Source organism: Triturus cristatus, chromosome 8 (genome assembly GCF_964204655.1).
Source record: "Triturus cristatus chromosome 8, aTriCri1.1, whole genome shotgun sequence".
Lineage (NCBI taxonomy): Eukaryota > Metazoa > Chordata > Amphibia > Caudata > Salamandridae > Triturus > Triturus cristatus.
In genome coordinates this window covers 249,922,586-249,945,269 of record NC_140591.1, presented here as the reverse complement: position 1 = coordinate 249,945,269, position 22,684 = coordinate 249,922,586, and the positions used below count along the sequence as shown (strand labels likewise).

General features: G+C 42.3%; 1 protein-coding gene across 1 annotated transcript; it reads left to right on the top strand.

Annotated features, from left to right (window-relative positions):
* The first annotated feature begins 4,681 nt into the window (after positions 1–4,681).
* Positions 4,682–22,427, top strand: LOC146801928 (matrix metalloproteinase-18-like). The gene is made up of 10 exons (XM_085624072.1): positions 4,682–4,870; positions 7,076–7,317; positions 7,418–7,566; positions 7,679–7,804; positions 10,309–10,470; positions 10,681–10,852; positions 11,152–11,285; positions 18,555–18,714; positions 20,201–20,304; positions 22,080–22,427. The coding sequence occupies exons 1-10, from the start codon at positions 4,766–4,768 to the stop codon at positions 22,178–22,180; spliced, it is 1,455 nt and encodes a 484-aa protein (XP_085480198.1). The 5' UTR covers positions 4,682–4,765; the 3' UTR covers positions 22,181–22,427.
* Positions 22,428–22,684: the final 257 nt, after the last annotated feature.

Genomic DNA, 22,684 nt, shown 5'->3' with positions numbered 1-22,684 from the left:
ACGCTCCTTTCTTATCTTTAAGCTATGCGGCGTAGAAGCTTCGAGCTGGCGTCTGGATCGGGCAGGTTTCCAGTGCCGTCACCTGAGTAACCCCCCTAGATGGTGTGGGCCTCCTACGCCGCATAGCTCACGGAGTAATCCCAACTCCCTTTTTAGGTCCAACGCAAAGGGGGCATAACTTACTCCCTAACCACACACAACTTGTGTAGGAGATACTACCTCCTCCTTTGCCCAGTGAGAGGGTGATTAATACCCCACTCACTACACTTAGTCTGTGCACCTTTTTCACATCACTCACCTTCCCTGGTCCTGATGAAACGCCAAGGATCGCTTAGACCACATAAGGCGTGAAACATGTCGACCACTTTGTAAGCTACCTTAGACACATTACGTCTTGATAGGTAACTATTAACCTACGGGTTTTTTACTGTACCAAGGGTACCTCTTTATTAAAACACCCCTAGTCTTTGGTAACCCTTAGGTATTTTTATTTCACTCTACACACACTACCCTTATCACTGATCCTGGTACTTCCCCTCCACATACCCGCATGCACCCATCGGCAGTTCTCTAAAAGATCTCCGCTAAAGAGACCCTTCGGGGGACCCGTAGGGCATTGCACCGCCGGCCCGACGAGGAGCATACGCCCGATGATGAAGCATGACATCCCTCGGGGTGTATGAGGGCAACAAGAGACACCTTGTGTCTCCCCCCATCCCCAGTACCTTACCCTAGACCACACTTCTCTTTTCTCTCTTAACCATTGGTTGGACACCGGTCGATCTTTGACCATATCCACCACGGACCAAGTACCTCCATAGTGATTACATCAACAATTTGATTACAATCTCCCCCGAGAATTATGTAACTTCCAGAAAGGGAGGACAGCTTAGTTGAAATAGAGGGCCAGAATAATTTATCAATCCCAGTTGGGGCATATACATTAAAAAGGGTGATAGGAATATTATCTATAAGCAGTGTAACAATAACCCATCTACCATCAACATCACATTCGTGAGAAATTGAGGAAACATTTCAGTTTTTATGTAATAAAATCACAACACCATTTTTCTTGGAAACTGTGGGGGAGCAAAAAACATGACCCACCCAACAACGCCTGAGTTTTAGAGCCTCCATTTCAGAGAGATGAGTCTCCTGAAGGAGGGCAACATCAGACTTAAGTCTCGCTAAATGTGAAAAAACCTTTTGCCTTTTAATGGGATTCTTTAAACCCTTAACATTCCAAGATGTAACACGGAATAGAACAGCAAAGAGAAACAGCTAACAACAACACGCTTATTATTGCAGAAAAAATAACTTGAGAAAACTGAGAGAATTGTAACAAATTGATGAAGGAGAGAGGGCAGAAGAAGGGAAAGCAAAGAGGAAGAAAAGGAAAGGAAAGAAGGAAGGAACCCCTATGAATATAATACGGAATCCAAGAAAAGGAAGGAACAAGAAAGGGAAAAGGGAGGAGAAAGAAAGTGAAAAAGAGGGAGGAGAGAGCAAAAGGTAAGAAAACAAGAGTAGAAAAAAGGACCGAAACAAAAACCAACAAGAAGACAGTACACGTTCGAAACGAATGACTGAAAAACATACTTACGAAACGAAAAACTCAAGAACGAGGATGGGGTGGTGGCGCCAGGAGACAGCGACGATAACATCCAGAGCAGACATCAAACCTCAAATTACTATGGATCCAAAAACGCAGCATACAGAAAGTAGCATGGCACATCAGGGCAAGAGGGGGTAAAGAGAAATCTGTAGAAACAAGAGAGATATACAATTGAAGGGAAAGACGTGTCACAGAGAAACAACAAAAAACAAATTATAATTGAACTACAGAGGGGACACATGGGAGTGAAACGGTTGCCAGAAGAAGAGACAGTAGGGGATTCACAACATCAGCGATAATGGAGGGACAATAGAATCAGAACACAACGAGTTCCAAGGAGAAGTCGCAGGTCCTGTCAACCAGGTCTGGATACATCCATAACATCTGGGCCTTGCCGTTGAAGAAATGCTTGCAAGGCTGCAGGGTCTTCATAGGTGGTTGTTCTGTCTTTATATGTGACCTTGAAGAGACAAGGATGTAGTAGTCCATATCTAGCATTCAGGGCTAGTAGTTGAGGTCGCATGTCCAAGAACTTCTTCCTTCGATCCGCAGTAGCCTTGGAGACATCTTGTGAAAGATAGAGGCGATGACCTTCCCACATAATTTGCTTCTTGAGCTTGGCAGCTGAAAGGACCTGTAGGAGATCAGTGAATTGCAGGAATAACATAATGATACCTCTAGGTTTACTAGCGACCTTCGGTCCAAGGCGATGAGCCCTTTCAATGTTAACGGAAGTCAGGGCCGGAGCATCTAAGATATTGGCAAGAAAGGATTGAAAGAAGACGGTGGGGTTTGACCCCTCTGTAAGTTCTGAAAGACCATATAAGCGTAGATTGTTCCTACGATTTCTATTTTCCAAATCCTCCATCTGACGTTTAAGTAGAAGTATCTCCGCCTCCAGTGATGGAATATGGGAACAAGAAGATTGCAAAGAGTCTGTGGACGTTTCCAAAGTTTGAACACGGGACTCCAGAGACGACCATTTCTCCTGCATAGTCTGCATGTTCTTTGTGGTAGCTTCCATAAATGGTTTGAACGCACGAAGTTCTTCCAAAATGAGATCCATGGAAGCGGATGATGAGTTACTCCCTGGGGATGGTGGGTCCTTCTTCAGGCGCTTAGAGGAAGCTAGAGAAGATGGCAACTTCCCTTTGTTGCGCGCTTTGGGGATGGCTCCTCGTGGTAAATCCGATTTCGGTGCCGCGGTGTCCACCATGTCCTGGGGAGGAGAATCCAAATCTGAGTCCACAGGTAAGTGAGAAGAAGTAGCCATCTTTAAATTCCGGAGCTTCCCCATGAAGGGTCTAAGAGGCAGTTGAACGAAAGCAATAGGTCAATGATGAAAGTGCAGGAAACCGGAGTCAAAGGAAGACAGGCAAACGTGAAAGACAGGCTGAAGTCACCACAAGGCGAAGCAATGCGGAGTGGTAGCAAAAGCAAGTATGATCATGCAAAGGTAGAATGAAATAAGAAATGTGTGAGAGGAAACACAGTTGTGGTCCTGTAAGAAAAGTCCCTTCACAAGATACCGGAATTTGAAAATTCTCCTCAAAATGGTGTTTACACCTTGCAGAATCGACTCTTTACTGTCCTGGGGAGCGGCAAATGAAGATTCTCAAAGATGCGCAATAGTTCATTCCTCTAGATAACTACATATCAAGTAGCCTAAGAGCGCAAATATTTCGCATTGGTTCCAGGAGCCTCATTCCGACGTCTCCATACTCATCGGGCGGTAGTTACGCCCCCCCGCATCACTATAGTAATGTAGCAAGAGTACAGGTACACAGGTCAGCCTCCGCAAGGTCTCGCCATATCCGACCAAGAGCCGCATCAACTCAGTTGCTAGGAAAAGGCGAGGCAAGTCTTGGTCACAGCCCCACTACCGAAGAAAGGACTGGAATATAGCAGGAAAGCACAGACCCATAGCCAGCATCAAAAACGGTTTGCTTAAGATGAAATTGAGACCATCAAAGTATTTGTTTAATGAGGAATACAGCTCATGATTCATTGATATTCCTGCAGCGCACTGGAGAAGATGACAGATTCCTAAAATGGCGGCTATGCAATTGTCAGTCAGAAGCAGGTCATCCTCCTAATCTTGCCCAAGCATCAATAGAGGGCACAAAATGCACAAAATGCATTCCAGCAGACACGTGCATAAAAGGGTTATCCTCAGAGGCAGTTACAAATGCAGCGCTGATGTGAATACATCTGTGGGGAGCATACGCGGGCAGAGCCGATGAAACAAAATGGCGGCAGCGTGAAATTGCTCCAACGCATTACCTTCATTCGGCAGTCAAAGACGAGACAGGAGTCGGCGAAAATGTCCCCATCTTGTTACGGAACCATTCCCACAGCCTCACACCAGAAAAACGCCACTGCCATGCATAGTAGAATGCGCCGTCAGCACCCCGGACCGGGAGCTTCACAGAAGCGCCGCCATCATCGTCGGGCGCTAGCCACGCCCCCCCCGAAGAAGATTCACTTTTTAACATTCACCGCATACAGCTTTGTTACTAAACAACTTCTCAAACCAGGTAGATTATTCTCTGTCGCGTGCATGTGATAGAGCATAACTCGGCAAGGCTAACGAGTGACGTTGGTGCCCTAATGAAAATAACACCAACCATACAATTTAATATATGTATGTGTTTTTAATGAAAATATAAATAAAACTAAAAGCAGGAACATTCCTTGGACAACAGGACAGTGGCCTTCTTTCAGACTTCTAGCCCATATTGCTTCATAATTGATATTGCAGTCATAATGTTAAGGCCATTCCACATATGCATTATAGCTGATACAGACATATGACAAATAACGAGTTTCAAAGTGCGATTTGCAAAAGACTTTTTTTCTCAACAGAATTCATAGTTTAAAAAAATGTTCCCTTTGCTTGTTAAACCTCTTCCTGGCTACGAAGAATTTTACAGGATGGATTGCTCCATTGAGGGATTTTAGCAAACAGACAGATGACGTAGCACTCTGGGTGTGTTTTGACTTGCATCTGGTGTAAGTTGTAAAGAGTGACTCATGCAGGTGACTGGGGGGCGCTCACAGGACTGTATAAAAGGGGGGCAGAGAGATGGCGAGGCAGAGAACCCGAAGAGACCTTTCAGTGAGCAGAGGGAGGGCCAGGAGAAGAGAAGAATGAAGTCCCTGTCGCTGCTGCTGCTCCTGTGTGCGCTGCGCACATATGCGTTCCCTGCAGCGCCTGTAACCGAGGCCCGGGAGGAGAGTCAACAGCTGGCAGAGGTGAGTCCTGGGACAGACTTCAGTCCATGACTGAGCCCCGCAGAAATCCGGTCCGCATACAGCAAGAGTTAAAATCCCATAATAGAATGTTTTGGTTCTGCGGTAAATGTTGTTGGATAGTTTATTTTTCAAATTATCGACTCTTGAAAACAACATTTTGCAAGAAATGCTAAGTTCTGTTCTGCATGTTTTAAATCATTTTTGTTTGGAGGTTTAATCCCTTAGTCCTGGAGGTTGTCAGTAAATAAAATATGGATGAAGGGATATTTTAATGTACCAACCTGAAAGGTGAAGTAACAGTTGATTTGGCGCCTTTTTAGGGGGATACAGCGCTATATAAATGACAGTATAATGCAGTTCCACTATTAGCAAAGAGCGTAAAAATACGAGAAACGAGAAAAATTAAAACCAAATGCAAAACCGTTTGTTTTGCTGCAGGTTTGTAAGTGCTCTCAGTGCCTGATTAGGAATGAAGTGGCACGAGAAGTTAAAGAGAACTAGGAAACATGGCCCTAGGGCATGTAAACATGTCATAGCAGTAGACTGAGAAGTTAAAGAGAACTAGGAAACATGGACCGGGGTATATAAAAATGCCATAGCAGCAAACTGAGAGGCGGCTCCCAGCTGACTACACTCATATTACAAGGAAGAGCAGAACATGCCTGTTGCCCCATGGAAGGAAGCAGGCATTACTTCATTACGGAAGGCAGAAAACATTGTCAGGCATGAATCAAACACGCCAAATATATTTAACATTGTTTCGTATGTTTACACCACATCATGTGCTGAGATGAAGCAGATGTCTTGTACTCAGCATGGTAGCCTGGACGCCAGAGTCAGGAAAGGCTCAAGTGCAAACAGTGGGCGATCAAAAACTTCATTAGAAATTTGCAAAAGGCTAAGAAATTATGGCAACCCAGATTATCACTAGAGAGGACATCCTGGCCACTGGTGACTTGATACACAAAGGCCACTCTCCTCTACTTTGAAAGCTCGTGGGGGAATCTGTTTGGGTCACTGTGCTACAGAACCCAAACAGAAATATACTATTAGGTTTAAATAGAGTCACAGGACTGAAGAGACTGAAGAACTAAGCAGGAACATGCCATTAGAACTGAATGAGAGTCACTAGCACACAGAACCCAGGAGGAATATACCAGTGACTTTATTGAAGGCCACTTAACTTCAGATTCCAGCAGGAATGCACTGTTGCACTTTAGCTGAGCTATAACCAGGGGTGTTCTTGCTATATGGCACTAGCAGAAACATCCTAGTAGGCTTGGGAACAATTGAGTGGTTTTAGGACTGGGAGATTTGAGGCTTCTCCAGACCCATTATCCCTGATAACAGTCCTGAGAGAGCACCAGGAGGTTTTGTTAGAGGCATCTATAAGGTCTACTGCTGCGGATAAATGATGCTCTTTGGTACCGTACTACAGCTTAAAGCATTGCAACATCCCCATGTGTTTATTCATCAGAACTACCTCTAAGGCTGGTGGCTTTTCAGCATTTTAATTTCGAAAATTGTTCTGTGTAATGTTTCATTGGTTGCCACACTACCCCAGAGATGGTCACAAGCCTCGTTCACTGCATGCTAGACTCAGTCACTGCAGTCCCTGAAGTAATAGGCAATTATTTGGGTGTTTTCCACTGCTGAATCTAACTTCCCAGTCCAGCCTTGGTGGTAACATCTTGAACATCGCTCTTTTCTGCGACCACTGTTCAGATACTGGTCTGCTTCTGACTGTACTTTGCTGAAAGACCTACAAACAGTGACTTTCTAAGTTGGAAGGAGACCCTTGCCTCAATCAGACTTTGTTCTGTGGAGATAAGCGGCAGAAGTTGATACGGCTGCCTAGTCTGATGATGCACTGTGCACAAGTGCCGCAATCGGAGTATTTAAGCTCAGGTCTGCATCCCAGATAAGGCCAAGGCTCTCTTTTGTGACATACAATCTCAGCCCACTGTCTCGCAAACATGCTTTCCATGAAACCTAGGCCCGCTGACACTGCAGAAATCTCTCCAATGAAAGACTAGAGAGACATCTTCTATGTAACAGTAGAAACAAAGTCATTCATCTTCAGTGAGTTCCATGATATGCCTCATTTAGATGTAAAGAAACACTTGTGGCAGTTGTGAGGTTGCTGACATTCCTTTGTGTTTTTTGCAAACTAATTTACTAAATTGTTATTTGTATTAATTTCAGGAATATTTAAAGAAATTCTACAACCTCAATGAAGATGGAACACCTATTACTCGAAAAAAGCACAGTCCATTCTCTGAAAAACTTCAAGAAATGCAGGCGTTTTTTGGGCTGGAGGTGACTGGGAAGCTGGATTCCAACACACTGGAAATGATGCACAAGCCCCGCTGTGGAGTTGCTGATGCGGCCGAATACAGCCATTTTGGTGGCCGCCCTACCTGGAGAACAACATCTTTGACATACAGGTAACATGATAGAAAACGTTTTAGATGACAGTATATACTATTGTTCCCAATGCACACAGGCATCACTAATATTGCTGTTTTGTATTCTTTTATAAAAAAGAATTTTGAACCACACCCCTGACATGGCTGAGGCTGATGTAGATAGAGCGATCCGGAGAGCCTTCCAAGTCTGGAGCGATGTGACCCCACTGACCTTCAGCCGGATCTACGAAGGGACGGCTGATATCCAGATCTCCTTTGGAGCAGGAGGTAAGGAAGAATGAATGTGCTGCAGTCATCCTTGGGAGATCTCCCTTGTTCCTCATTTTTCCTTAGCTTTCTATTCCTGCAGATTTTGCTAATTTGCCATTTACTCTTTTAGTGCATGGTGATTTCTACCCATTTGATGGACCTCATGGAACTCTGGCCCATGCCTTTGCACCTGGGAATTCAATTGGTGGCGATGCGCACTTTGATGAAGATGAATCCTGGACCGCAGGGTCGGCTGGTAGGTGTTCACATACATGATACCATTCTCTGAATCTCATTCAAGTGTCATGGAATGTGTGATACTTATGTGAGGGTCGTCATGAGTAACAAAATACAAAGGGAAAATCAACTCCTGATGAATAGGTCATTTTTAGTCAATGCCCCCTGGAGGAAATCCTAAAGTGTTTTGCCAATTATAAAACAATTAACTTTGCTACCCAGGTGCAGTTCACAGCGAAATGAAAGACGTGTATCTTCAAATTACACTGCCTCGTTCCACATTATTGGATCCTATATATACCCTGACTCACTTGTAAATGATCATAAATCATTAACTCGGGATCTACCCCGGTGTTCCATACTGCCATGGCCTCCATCGAGCTCAGATAAATATCCATACAGTCATACTTTCATCATAGTGCCATCTGTGTTTTCACATTTACATTCTCTTTTGCATATTTGTTATTGCACTGCTTTCATATAAATCTTTCTTATAATAATAAATACATTTGATTATATAAAGCAATTTAATCAGAGGAACAAAAACTCTACCCTAAGTAAAGCATTTAAAAAACACACCATGTTACTACTAAATAGATAAGGAATTGGTTGTGAATGAATCTGCATTCCACATATAAAGTGCTTTCTTGGGCTACCGCCCGTTGTAATACTAAGGGTGCTAAACTAAGGTATGTGAAACTGATATAATCTCACTATGCATGGTAGGTGTGGGCGGTGTCTGAAGAAGCGATAAGTGGATTAAAGTTTTGAACAAATATTGATACTTTGGTTTATTTTTTTACTTTCTAATACATAAAACATTTTGTGTCTGAATGTTCCTACATGAGAGTATGGACTATGTAGTAGTTATCTGCAGAAAGAGATTTATTGAGCCAAGCTTTATTTCTTTATTTCAAAAACTGATAACGTCTTAAAGGTTATAATGTCTCGATTAGCATTATTTGACCATTGAATATTTTATTTAATACAGTAGACACTTTCACTGCTCACAGCGTAAGATCCCACATCCCCATTCTCATGTTTTCAATGTCAAAGTTATAACATTAGCTCACACAGTCTAATAATTTGAGGGAAACAACATATAAGTTTTACGTAAAATTGTTTTGCACCATCCAAGGGAAAGATACAAACATGACTTCAGCTTCAAAAGAGTTCAATAAAGCTAGAACATTATACATGGAAATACGTGGGGTCGGAGGCTTACAGGCTTCATCGTCTGTTTAATTCCGAAAAGCTGATTTTGCTTAAGCCGGTTGGGATTGAAACCGGCTGGTCATTCCGGCCGGCTTTCTACAGGCTCATGGAGCCCGTCCACCAGTCAGACGCTGGCCCATAATTCCAAAAGGGCAGCCTTTCGCCGTTGGGATTACTATACTTGGTCTCCGGTAGTCTTTCCATGCTGGGCTTTCCGATATGGAAAGTCTGTCGGAGAGCGAGTATGGGGACCTTTAGCAGGGCCCCCTTGCTTCTGCAGCTTCTGGTTGGGGGTCCAGGGTGCACCATATGTGCCCCCCTGTTAATCCCTTCACCCCGTGGCATGCACCTTTAAGTTCCTGCCACAGGGTGAAGGATTAACACCACCTCCCATTTCCATTAGGAAGCATGTACTACGGCCGGTTTATGGCCATATCTCATGCTCCCATAGGGAAATGCCGGAATGCGACTGAACAGTGTTCAGTCGCATCCTAATCACGCGGTAGGGACCAACAACCGGAGGTCAGTCAGTCCCGTTTCCGAGACGGTCCATCGTAATAGGCCCCATAATCTATAAAATGAACTTTTTGGGACTAAAGTTACATATTAAAAACAAATTACAATGATAATGCTGGATTAGATTCCCATTATATCTTTCGGGTGTAAACGTTTTCAAATATTACTTTAAATTGTCAGTCGAAACTTAAATTCTCCCTAAATTCCATACCAAGATCCCTCACATTCAGTTATTTGTCTCCCTGTTAATTTTAGAATGTATACAAAATACTAATTAATATGCCCACTAGAAAGGTAATTAAACAAGAATTCAGGTGTTCAGGAAGTAACCTCAATGACCTTAGAACTTGCCTGCATAATACATTGAAAGGTTGAGATAGTTCAGAGCTAGCCCATAAGCCCTGTTCACAATAGGGAGCACACACCATTACAAAAAAATCTCCTCTGTAGTAACTGTTAAAGTGGCATTATTTGGTCAACACTATTGTAGAAGGAGAGGAACTATGCTGTACTTTTGTTCATCTTGTTAAACCCAGAACCCGACAGGCTTTAATGGTAATGTAGACCATAGTAGGGTCAGGAACAGTCTGGTATACCTCATAAAAATTGGTAGGTCTTCAAATATTCTGATAGGGTTTAGTAGTCCCTGGTAACACTGGTGGTATAATATATACTTTAGGCTCTGGTAGGCTCTGGTAGTTCAGGTTATACTTGGCAGATCTCAGTGTGCCCATATAGACTCAGAAAAGCTCTAGTAGACCGTAGTGACATTTGTTTTCCTTTGTTCCACAGGATACAACTTGTTCCTGGTCGCTGCCCATGAGTTTGGCCATTCATTAGGCTTGTCTCATTCTGGTGACCACAGTGCTCTGATGTATCCGACCTACTCCTATACTGATCCAGCTCAATTCCGACTCCCCCAGGATGATGTCGATGGCATTCAAGCCCTGTATGGTAAGTTAACTTTACATGTTATGTTAATTTTCCTTCTACAATGTAAAAAGATGTATTTGCAAGAAAGGGTCAATATGTTCTTTAAACTATTATGTTCTAGCAACTCATGTTGAATGTGAGATTTAAAAGAAGGTGTCTTTTACATGCATAAGTTTATATTGCATATTATTTCACATTGATTTTGAAAGGCATTTTTTTTCATTTTATTAGGAGGATCTCCTAACCCAGTTCCAACAATACCAGAAGATGCCACACCAACTACCACCGTATCAACTACCACCACAACTACCTCGTCTCCCATCAATCCATCCATCTGTGACCCAACTCTTGTTTTTGATGCCATCACCACGTTGCGCGGAGAAATCCTCTTTTTCAAGGACAGGTGAAGCAAAGAAAAACATTTCTAGTTTTGGCTTCATGCATTATTGAGTAGGGCTGGAGAGGCTAGGTCAGGTCCAAAAATAATTGTGGCTCGCTCAAAAAGCACAGACAACGACTGTTTCCTTCATAGTGACATCTTTAGCATTAAAACATTTGCTGGAATTTCTAGTGTCACTTCTCTCAATGTATATAATTATTTTCTATAAGCTGACATACCCTAAATAGTGTTGATTGTTTTACAGTGTAGAGAATTATTTTGATATGACAATTAACTGATATGCTTTTATTTTTCCTAAACAGCTCCTTTTGGCGCAGAATTCCAACCGTAAAAGAGGTTTACAATTACCCAATCTCAACATTTTGGCCGTCTTTGCCATCTGGTATCCAGGCCGCCTATGAAAATCCAGAGACAGATGAGATTTTCCTCTTCAAAGGTATTTACATTCAATAATCACTTCCACCATATTCTTGTTACCATGGCGAATCTTGGTCTGGAGAGGACCCACCGGTTTTAATGGCTGAAGATCACCAATAATCTAAACTTTGTCTGATTCAAGATTGAAAAATGTCCCCATCATTGTTGCTTCATGCGTTAACCCTTTGACTGCTCCTGCTGTAGTGAAGGTCACATTCCACCTATGATTCTCAATAACCCATAGTTTGCTCAGATCATGGGTGTTCATTGAAGGTCCTTTGGATCCATATGTGCTTACATTTTCTGAATAATCCAATGAGATAAATGCCCAGGCAATCAACCTAGATGAAATACATTAAGTAGTCATTGTTTTTCTCTGTTGGAAAATCTGGCGCAATGGCCAGGCTTCACCTATTTTGGACCTTCCTGGCCTAGGTCATCCAACAACTTCTGGGTCATTGTTGGGTTGGCGTTGTTCCAGTGTTGTTACGTATGATGACCCATGCACAGGGGATGATTTCAACTTTATCAGAATATGATCATTTTGAGAATAGCATAATTTTGACTAAAGTGTAAACCCAGCTCTTTCTATAGTATTTAGAGGATGAGAATTCATCTATGATGTGAAAGGAAGGGACAAGCAATAATCCACTCCCCAACATCTTAAAAAGAAAGATTGATATCCTACATGACTTGAGAAGAGAAACAATGCAGAAGCACCATAGCAGTAAAGTTATAGTTGCCTGGAATGATCACCATTCATGAACTATAAGTTAGGGTGCACGCTAGATGTTTACTCTCCACTGGGTTTATGCCCCTTAGTGCATCAGTCCGTAGTAGCTTTGACACACCTATAACCCCCAGGAGTTCATATGCTATGCTTCAATAAATCTGACTTTACCTTGAGCTGTTTGAGCATTTAAATGGCCCTTGCCATAACCCAAAAACTTGGGCCTTGGTTAGACAACTGTAATTAGGTGCATTAACCCTCTGGGTTATTTTATCACTTGTGTTACCATCTCTCACCTGTGTCTCAGATCTGACTGCGCACCCCACCCATGGAAATATACCATGGGCCTCCGCAGTCTTTGGGTGTGAACAGTGCACAGCATAATGACAGTACAAGAGGCCTGACCAATATCAAGTGCCTTAAAGTGTCTTTTGTCGCATGTTAGAGCAATACTTAATAACGTATTGATCAATTTGAGTGTGCGATATTCTGTCAAGTAAACTTGAACGTGGAGCTGCGCTGAACAGCGGACACCTGCCGCCTGGGTACGGGGTCATTCCTGGTGCTCTGCCTGCCTGTGGAAACCTGCCGTCCCTCTCCTGACATTGCCGCCATCGCCGCAACACCATCTTGCGGCCCGGAAAGTGGAGCAAACTACAGCTCCCAGCGGCCCCAGCGAGCGCGACGCTACCTACGCGCCAGGAGGCGCTCAAAAGGACGCTGGTCTTCCCGCGTCGCGGGACGCGCGCGGGTGGCGCCGGGCTAAGCCCGGGCAAAGGGCGGGCCCTCTGTGGCCCTCAGCGGACCGAGTGAGGCCGGGCCGGGCCCTGTTATTTGCTCCGAACACTCTACAACCAGGATACACAGTAAGACTTTGTTTCCCCAGTTAGTTATGTCCTGGCTGAGGCTGTAAGTCATATTGTGTCTGTCTGTTTGACCAAACCTGATTTATATTGTTCATGTTGACTATGTCTAAATCGAGGCCTGGTAAACAAGTCCCAAATACTGAAGCAAGGACAATGGACAATTATCTCGTCAAGGTTGTCAGTAAGATCAACAAAGATAGGAGACTATCACTAACAAGGGTTAGCCCAGATTCCTCACCTACAAGGGCATGTACCCAGTCTATCTCATCGTCTAATCGCTGTTCGGTAATGGATATTAATGCTGAAACAAATAATGAGATGGTAGAGGCCCAACAGGAGACTGTCCCTGACCTTATATTAAGTCCAGGTGTGACATCCCCTCGAAGGCTCACACCACCTCAGTCTCCATTACGGAGAAGGGTACGCGCATGTAGGAAGGCACCCGTTAGAAGAGTAGTGACCCGGAAGACTAAAAAGGCAGGCACATCCCCCACTAGTAGAGAAGATGCCCCTGAGCCAATAAATAATGTCGAGGGTAACATTCTGCACCCTTCCCAGATTATTCTCTTGACAACCATATTTGAGTCTAAACTACAGGCATTGATTACTCCACTGGTAGAAAAGTTAGATTTTGTGGCCCAAAAAGTCACTAGTTTGGAAGGTGCTTTACACTCCTACATTACACAGTCTCAAAATGGGTCAATATCACAACCTCGTCTATCGGGGGTGATGGGATCCAGTATAGGGGGCCCAGGGGCTCCGGAGGCACATCAATTGGATGGCCTAAAGGTACACGGCAATGACACCGGGGTGAATGCAAAGGCGCCTTTTGTCACTAACTCACTGACTACCCTACCAACGTTTATGCCATCAATGGGTATTGCAAATGCACAGGCAACAGTACAAACACAACATGCCCAAAATAACAAGCAGAATAATGCAGGTGGGACGGAACTAGGTGGGAGAAGTAGACCGAGGAGGAATGAATGTGTAAATCTCCCACCGGATTGTGTGCCATATACTCTTGTACTAACTAATGTTCCGGAGATTGATAGTTGTCTGTCTGACTCAAGGCAAGAAACATATGTTGCCCTAAAAAACAAAACGTTGGCCTGGTTGAACAGGAATTGTGGTTTTCCGTGTGCCCTTGCAGAAGATATATTATTCACCCGTCGAGTTAGCTGGATTGGCAACGGTAGGAAGAATATAAGGGGGGACTGTATTATCATAAACTTCAAATATCCCCAACACGTGGCAACAGTCCTCCTTAGGGCAGCCGTTTTGCCAACCCTGGAAAATTCGGTACGTGTTAGACCTCTGGGTTTCTTTTATAATCATTTGGACAATATTCAACACTATTTGCCTGTACAGCATAGGTATTCTGGTCATGGGAGGGGGCCAGTTGGTTCTGTTGCAAATGTGAATAGATCTTCCTATCAAATCAGTGGGGACCTACAAGCTCAGCAGTTACCAAACAGTCAGTTGGGTAACACTTTATCTCTTCATAATCGTTTTTCTGTTTTATCATCTTTGGAGGAAAATGACTGACTGTCTGAAACACCGGTGAAGTCCGCACAGCCAACAGAATCATCCCTTAAAATTGCCACATGGAATATCGCCGGCATAAAAAATAAAAGTGGGATTGATGAATGGTTAACATCATTAAAATCTTTTGACATCATTGCCCTGCAAGAGACTTGGGACAATACGAACAGTTTCGCCTTGGATGGCTATTCCCATTTTTTTATTCCAGCAACCAGTAGTGTGGCAGGGAGGTCTAAGGGGGGTCTGTTGAGCTTATTCAAACTGGATTTGAAAGGGACCTTATCACAGTGTATGTCGGGCTCTGAAAATTGCTTGGTTGTTGAATTATTAACCCTAGATAAGGCCAGGATTTTATTTGTAAATTTTTATAATGCACACGCTAAGGAGTGTACGAGCCAAAATCTGGAAGTATTGGACAACTTCTTGTCGGTCTATAGTGCTAATGTAAATTCTTTCGAATTAATATTATTAGCGGACTTTAATATACATCCGTGTACCCTCCCCTGTATTAGTCAAGAGGATGAAGGCCCCCCTCTTTCCTCACCTGTTCATCTGGAACATACCAGGTCTGGGGAGCTTTTGGAAATCTTTTTGGCTAGATGGAACCTATATTAATCAGGGTGTGGGAAGGGAATACATAGAGCCCCTACTTTTAAGGCAAAGGATACGGCTACTATAATTGATTATATTTTTGTGTCTTCTTTTTTGTTGTATAATGTGTTAAATTATTATACAGAGGTTTCAGTTTTTAGTGATCACAATCCCGTTGTACTTGTAGTAATGCAAACAGATCTAATCTCACTAAATAGAGTAAAAGACAGAGGGGGTGTAAATCTCAAGGCAAAAGACCAGAATCGTCGGCTGAAATGGACCAAAATTGTGCCGGACATTTTCTTACGAGATGTGTTGTCCAAAGTAGAAGAAGAAGTAACAATATGTTTAGAGAGTAGCACACAACCGATAGATATTTGAATGGCTTTTGAAAACATCTGTAAGGAATTAAACCATGGTCTTCAGAATAAATCGAGTCAGAAGCCCTTGATGGGAAAAAGATGGTTTGACAAGGAATGCACGAAAGCACATGGAGTCTTATTAAAAGCACTTAAAGCGACCCCTACGATTCGTGCTGATATAATCAGTGCAAGGTCTGTGTATAAAAAAACCATCTTAGAAAGAAAGAGGGTCTTGAAAGAAAATGCGCTGGTCCAACTCCTTGAACCAGAAACTTTAAAAAATAGTAGTTTATTCTGGAAAATAATAAACCAGCCATTTTTCTCTGAGGACTCCAACAGCCCTTTGGAGGCAAATATCCCAGATGAAGACTGGATCAAATATTTTAGTCAGATATATTCAGCAACAATGAGTGTTGCTGCAAATGATGGGATTCCGGAAACTGACGTAGGGGCCCCCTCTACTGTTGACACTGCTGTCTCCTTTGATGTAGTAGACGTTGAAAGGGCGATAGACTTAACTCTAAAAAATAAAGCCCCAGGCCCTGACGGGGTGCCTGGGGATGTCTATAAAAGTGAGCCGAAATTATGGGCAAAAATTTTATGTAATGTTTTTAATGCTCTTCCTAATGCAAGAATCCCAGATTCCTGGAAAAAATCCATCATTATTCCTGTCTTTAAAAAGGGTAACAGGCAAGATCCTTCTTGTTACAGACCTATTTCTCTGATTGATACCTCAGTGAAAATATTGGGACGAGTTATTTTAACAAAATTGAATGAGTGGCTTACAGAGAAAGGGGTACTGTCAAATGCCCAGTATGGTTTTAGACCAAAAAGAAGTACAATAGACCAAGGGCTCAATCTGCACTTACTAGTTGAAAAATATACAAGGGCTAAAGAGGGTTCTATGTACCTGGCGTTCATGGACCTCTCGTCAGCGTTTGACCTGGTAAATCGCTCTAAACTATGGGAAATTTTGCTAGACATTGGACTAGATAGGGCCCTTGTCAATCTATTAGTAGACTTACATACTGATTTAACAGCCTCGATTAGAGTAACTTCAGAAGGGCGCTGCACGAGTCACTTTAAGTCGGATAGGGGCGTGCGGCAGGGGTGCATTCTGGCGCCGCTACTATTTACCATTTATATAAACGCCCTGGACCCTATTCTCAAAGATGCAACCCTAGACATCCCACGCGTAGGAGAACTTGGTATTCCAGTTCTCTTATATGCCGATGATGCCGTCCTGCTCTCACGCACTGGGGTGGGTCTACAAAGATTATTGGACGCATTTGAGAATTTTATGGGATCATTGGACTTAAAGATTAATGCTAAAAAGTCCCAAATCATGATAATGGGCAAGAGTAAAAAGAGTAAGATCTCAAAGACATTTGTTTGTGGGAAGCAAGAGCTGTGTAAGGTAGCTACTTTTCCTTACCTGGGGATCACATTTGATGAAAGAGGCACTTGGGGCCCCCAGATAAAAAATAGAAATATTGCCCTAGCTAGATCATCTTCAGCCCTTCAGGGATTTGGTAAAAAATTAGGAGCTAGGCCAATAGCATCGCTACTTAAAATTTATAAGGCAAAATGTCTTGCTGTTGCCACATATGGAAGTGCTATATGGGGCAATTGCAATTCCGACAGTATACAGATTACTGAAAATAAATTTTTGAGATCGGTACTCTCCGTACCGCAGTCTTCTTCCACATATATTGTCCATACAGAACTTGGAATGGGTTACATCACAGACCTGATTAGAGTAGCTCCGGTCGTGGCCTGGTTAAAAACATGGCTGAATCAAGAAATTCCCCTCAACCACATCATTTTAAAAGACTGTTTGCAGTTGGATAGAGCCATAAATATACCGTGGCTAGCTTACATTAAAAATTGTTTTGTTAAGTTAGGGAGATTGGAACTCTTTTCCGCCCCGGAACGGATTACTGCGAAAGATATTGGTCTTATTAAGAGGATGATGGGCGAGTTATTAAGCTCAGAAAGGGAAAGAGTTGAATTGGAGAAACCTTCGGTTCGGAGTAGCATTATTTTGAGTACTCACATATGTACCGAACCCTATCTAACCATAGTAAACCTACCTTTTCACCGGTTCCTTTTAACTCGTTTCAGGTTTAATATGATTCATTTAATACTTGGACATTTTCCAACCTGGTGTATCCCAGAAAACGCCAGTCCGTGTAAATGTGATAATTTTTCGATTCAGGATACTACACATTTCTTGATGTTCTGTGACTATTACACTGCCCCAAGAAAGAAATATTTGCTTCCTATTTTAAGGGAGGCAGGGTTTATTCAAGTTAAGCCTGCAATCCTTTTTTTACAGCTTTTACAAACCCCCAGGATTATGTATTATGTAGCTAGTTTCCTGGTGGGGGCTGTTAGGATTAAGAAAAGCAAGTTACCCAATAATCAGACAAATATCAATTTATAATGGTGATATCACTAACACTGTCAGCAGGATCTCGTTTCTTGGGGGATTCTTGTATATAAACGTAATTTTTAGATGGATGTAAATAGATGGTTTTATCTGACTGACCTCTTTTTTAACATTTCTAATGATTGAGCTGTCTTAATGAAATAATGTTTTCTTTATGAATTTGTATTGTATTGTTCCTATGTCTTTTTATGATATTTATTTATCGAAATAAAAGTACTTTGACTGACTGTCAAGTAATGTAATTTACATTTTAATATTAAACATTAACAAGGGGTCGAAAAAGGAACGTTTAATATAGAAGTCCATGGATTTGCATTAAGCCTCTGTACTATGGGTGGATAATCACTCTATAATTTATTCGCATCACATAAAAAACAAATTCTTCTCATTTACTCCTTGATCCGTACACTGTGCCAGGACATTGCACCTGCAGTGAACCTGTAGAGCCTTTAAAAATAATGCTTCTAGAAAGAAATGTTAAAAACTCTCGGTGCAAAGTTATTGCCACAAGCCTGTCAGTGGAATGTAATTTCAGTGAAAAGTGTTGCATATATAGGAACAAGTGTACTAAGCAGTGGCTGAAAATGTAATTTATCGACTGAAAGCAGACGGAAAAGGGTTTTAACGACCTACTTCCATGTAGTTTACTATGTTTTCAAGGTTAATCGGGTCGTCATAAAGAATGCTAATAAAGAATCAGTTAAAGGCTGGCTAACGATTCTTTATTTTGTGTTCCCTGTAGCATCAAAATACTGGGCTCTTCAGGGATTTGATATTCTGCCCAATTACCCTCAAAGCATCTACAAACTTGGTTTCCCAAGGACCGTGAAGCACATCAATGCAGCCGTGCATCTGCAAAGCACACAGAAAACATACTTCTTTGTTGGAGAGCAGTACTGGAGGTGAGCATGCCAGATTGTGATGTTCTGATGACGTCATTCGGTACTTTTAGTACATTTCAGAGGTGCCCCTGGTGATTATGATGAAAAATTACCAACTGTATTTATCCATTTATATATATGTGGAAACATTTAACATCACAACAAAGATGTTGCAGTGTTAGCAAGGCAGGACCCAGCAAGACAGCTGTTGGTGGCTTTATAAACCAAGAGATGGATGGGATAGAGTTTATGAGTTGGGCGTGAAACAAAGCTAAAGGAACATAAACAACATGAATGTTGAGGAAGGTGCTACTGAGTGGGAGGATGAGCTGGGGGTGTTTATGGCTCCTCACATTGGGTCCTATAGGACAATGAATAGGATGGTCTTGAATTGGAAGCCCTGTACAAAGACAGGGGTACCAAGGTGGAGTTGTGCGGCAAAGCATTTTGCAGATGAAGGGAAGGTGTTGCTAATATTGTTCAGAATGTGGGGAAGTGGCAAGTCGTCAAATGCTGTTTCAGGCAATTTGTGAGTTTGGCTTTAATATTAGGGGCGAAGATGGTAAAAGAGAATAACATTTATGTGTTTCCAGCAAATAATCTAAATGAATGAAATACAATTTAGCCAATACAGATGGTTAGAGAGAGAAGAGGAAAGGACCAATACCTGTGCTATGGGGAACAATAAAGGGAAGAGGGTGCATTGACCAGATGATGGTTTCTCAAACGTAACACACCCCAGGCTGTTGCTCAACCCAAGGGAAACTAATTAGTGCTGGTTAACATTTTCTACCACTCTCACTTCATGAAGTCGTAGAAAATTGGCTTACAGGTGGACTAAGCCCCCTCACGTGGAGTAATGGGCTCCCTGCTCTTGTTTGGTATGGCCGTGTCCCAACAACCAACAGTTTTCCATATTTTAGCTGTAATTTAACATCCTAATTCAACACCAGATTCCCTACTGCCCTTCCATTGACAAAGGTGTGGTACCTATCACCAGCGCGGTTGATCTAGGGGCACTGGAGCAAACTTGTTGGAGCTCCTCAAGGCATGTTCTAAGGTACTTGAGGGCCCTCAGTCTTGCACCATCAAGTTCAGCGGCACTACAGAGGTTATCTAATATTGCGCACCACATTGAAGAGCAGAAGGCGCAGGAGCATTACTTTAGGGCAGTGCAGTAGTTCCACAATATGGCTCCTGCAGTTTACAACATTCATGCATTTATCAGCTCTGAACTTGCTGGTGGAGAGAAAGCTCAGTGTTGCTCTTGGAAGCTGCCGCCCACAATAAATATCAATAAATCTTTAATGGAAGTTCCAGCTGATAAATTATGGATCATAATTCTTAGGGGTGGTGAACTGAAATATAAAAAAGATGAAACATAATAGTGATGATGTTAATGATGATGGTAATAGTAATGATAATAATAGTGTGAAAACATAATTGATGTGACTTGGTTTCACCAAACTGAAGATCCTAATTCCTCTTAAACTATTTGCTTCTACAGCTATGATGAATCCAGAAAGACCATGGACACAGGCTCTCCACGACGGATCGAAGATGACTTTCCAGGGATTGGCAAGAAAGTTCATGCCGTTTTCGAAGATAATGGTAAGGAGATCCCTTAGCTAAAGCATTGGACTGGTCGAACTTGTGACTGAAATATCAGAAGTGTTATTATACATTATAATTCAGCTATGTGAGGGCAGGGTGAAAAAGAAACTCCAAGGTTGGGTAAAACACACCCAGGAAAGGAAACATGTTTGATTGCTGACTAAACAATGTGTGCCCTGTAACAGAGTACTAAACCAGAAGAAATTAAGGGGCTTTTTAATTAACCCTTGCGTCACTTATGCGCTGCCGGTGCATCACTTTTTGAGATGCACCAGCAGCGTACAAAATGTGCCTTGTTGCACCATATTTACAAAGTGACGCATCTAGTTAGATGCGTCACTTTGTAAACCCCTGCGCCACATTATACCTGTGCCAGGTATAGTTTATGCAGGGGGGCGTTACGACGCAAGAAAGGGTCATAGAAGTGACACAGTGAAACCTATAAGATTTCACTGCGCCACTTCTAGGACGCAAATGCGTCAATATATTACGCCTGCCTCATGGGAGGTGTAAGACTGACGCAGGCACATTTCACATGGGATTTGCCCATGTGTAATGACCCATTGCTAGAGTTGCGTCACTTTTGTGACACACTCCAACAATGCGTCATTTTAGCGCCTACAGATATGTCAGAAATACTGACGTATCTGTAACTCCTTGCGACATGATGCGTCATACTGTAAATTTGACGCATCATTTGGGTTTGCAAGGAGGGCGCAATGAAAAGTGACGCATCGCTGTTTTCTCGCAGCGATGTGTCACTTTTCATAAATGAGGACCTAACACCTTTTGCCTTTCTTAACTTGTCATTCCCTCTTCCCTGCACTAAAACCCCAAGTCATTATTACCATCTAAGCAGAGCACAAGCACAATCCACTGTTTCCAAACACACTTACTGATGTTTCTTAAAGCCTAACTCCCTTAATCTTCAAGACAGGGTATAGTAAGGCAGCCAGCTTATGGCTCTGCCACCTGAGTCAGCTTATGGCTCTGCTATCTGAGTCTGTGATGTTCTCTCAGCTTTGAATGCAGTCTGCAGTGCCAAAGAGTTGACCTCCTAACCACAGTGTCCTATTTAACCACATGAGCAGTCCCTGCCATAAACACACAGCACCAAAGTACTCCCCACATAGGAGGGCCGACAAAATTCATGCATTTTCTCCACAGCAGTACAATGTCTTCTTTAAGCACAACAGTTGTATTACTATGTTTACTACTCACCAAGCTGCAGTGACACAAACAGGACAAGATTTCAACTCTGCTCCTCACACACAACGTCAAACCACTACTTGCACAGGCCGCATGACAGACACATGTTCCTCCATCCAAGCACTGCCACCAAGAAGCATGTCACCAGTCCACAAATGCCCTTCGGTGCCTGTCAGAGCCACGTAGCACAATATAAATGTAACACTGCAAAACAATATTGTCTTGAAATGGCTACGGTTGTGTCTACTTAATTAGACAGTACTAAAAATGCAACGACAGCCCTGCAATATAATGTATGATGAAACAGCTAGACCAAGAAACAATTTCTTTGCATAACAAAAGGGTCCCTGCTGTTTTGCACTATTTACTACAGTATTTATCCATGATCGGTTTTATATTTTCTGTTTAAAGATGTTAATATTGTCAATTGAAGGGTAATTTGGAAAAGTTTAAGTTAACCTCAACAAAATGACGATGTTTCTTCTTGACCGATTCTATATTAAAGTAAATCATTTTCACAAACATTACACAATGCACTGATAGTGTTTCTTTATTATTTGCAGGTCTTTTGTATTTCTTCAGTGGACATAAGCATTTTGAGTTCAACATGAAGTCTAAGAAGGTCACCCGAACTCTGAATAACACCAGCTGGTTAGGGTGCTAAGATAGCTTCAGAAAATAGTTCACTAATGGAAGAAGGTCTTTAAAATGTGAAGAAAAAGACGGAGTACTGGTTCAACTTTTAAGACAGTTAGAAATCAATGCTGAAAACTAGGTTTATTTTTTTAATGCAGGGCAAAATACTTATTAAGTGTATGTTTCTAAACTAATTTATTATATTTAATATTCATATAACTTATTTATGTATTTGTTAAGAAACAATAAATTATTTCATGAGAACATATTTTACTACATATGTTTGATGATATTTGTGATTTTAAACAATAGTATTAATCACTATGCACAAACAAGCAAACATAAATACAAATCTCAAATGGGGTTTAGAAAGTAAATGCTAGTCTGTGAGTGTGTGAGTGTTCTGTGAGTTGTGTGTGACTTCTAGTTTGAGGGATCTAAGAGTGCGTTTGCTAGTTTGCGATTAGGCAGTGACACGTGTGAGACGCTGTTGGGAGTGTGAGACTGCTACTTTCTGAGGGTTGTATGAGTA

What these genes read in the sequence shown, in the direction of transcription:
- LOC146801928 (XM_085624072.1), top strand. Translation starts at nt 4,766, where the DNA reads ATGAAGTCCCTGTCGCTGCTGCTGCTCCTGTGTGCGCTGCGCACATAT. An exon ending in AGAGTCAACAGCTGGCAGAG is followed by an intron (nt 4,871 to 7,075) that starts GTGAGTCCTGGG and finishes TATTAATTTCAG; the next exon opens with GAATATTTAAAGAAATTCTA. An exon ending in CTGGACCGCAGGGTCGGCTG is followed by an intron (nt 7,805 to 10,308) that starts GTAGGTGTTCAC and finishes TTTGTTCCACAG; the next exon opens with GATACAACTTGTTCCTGGTC.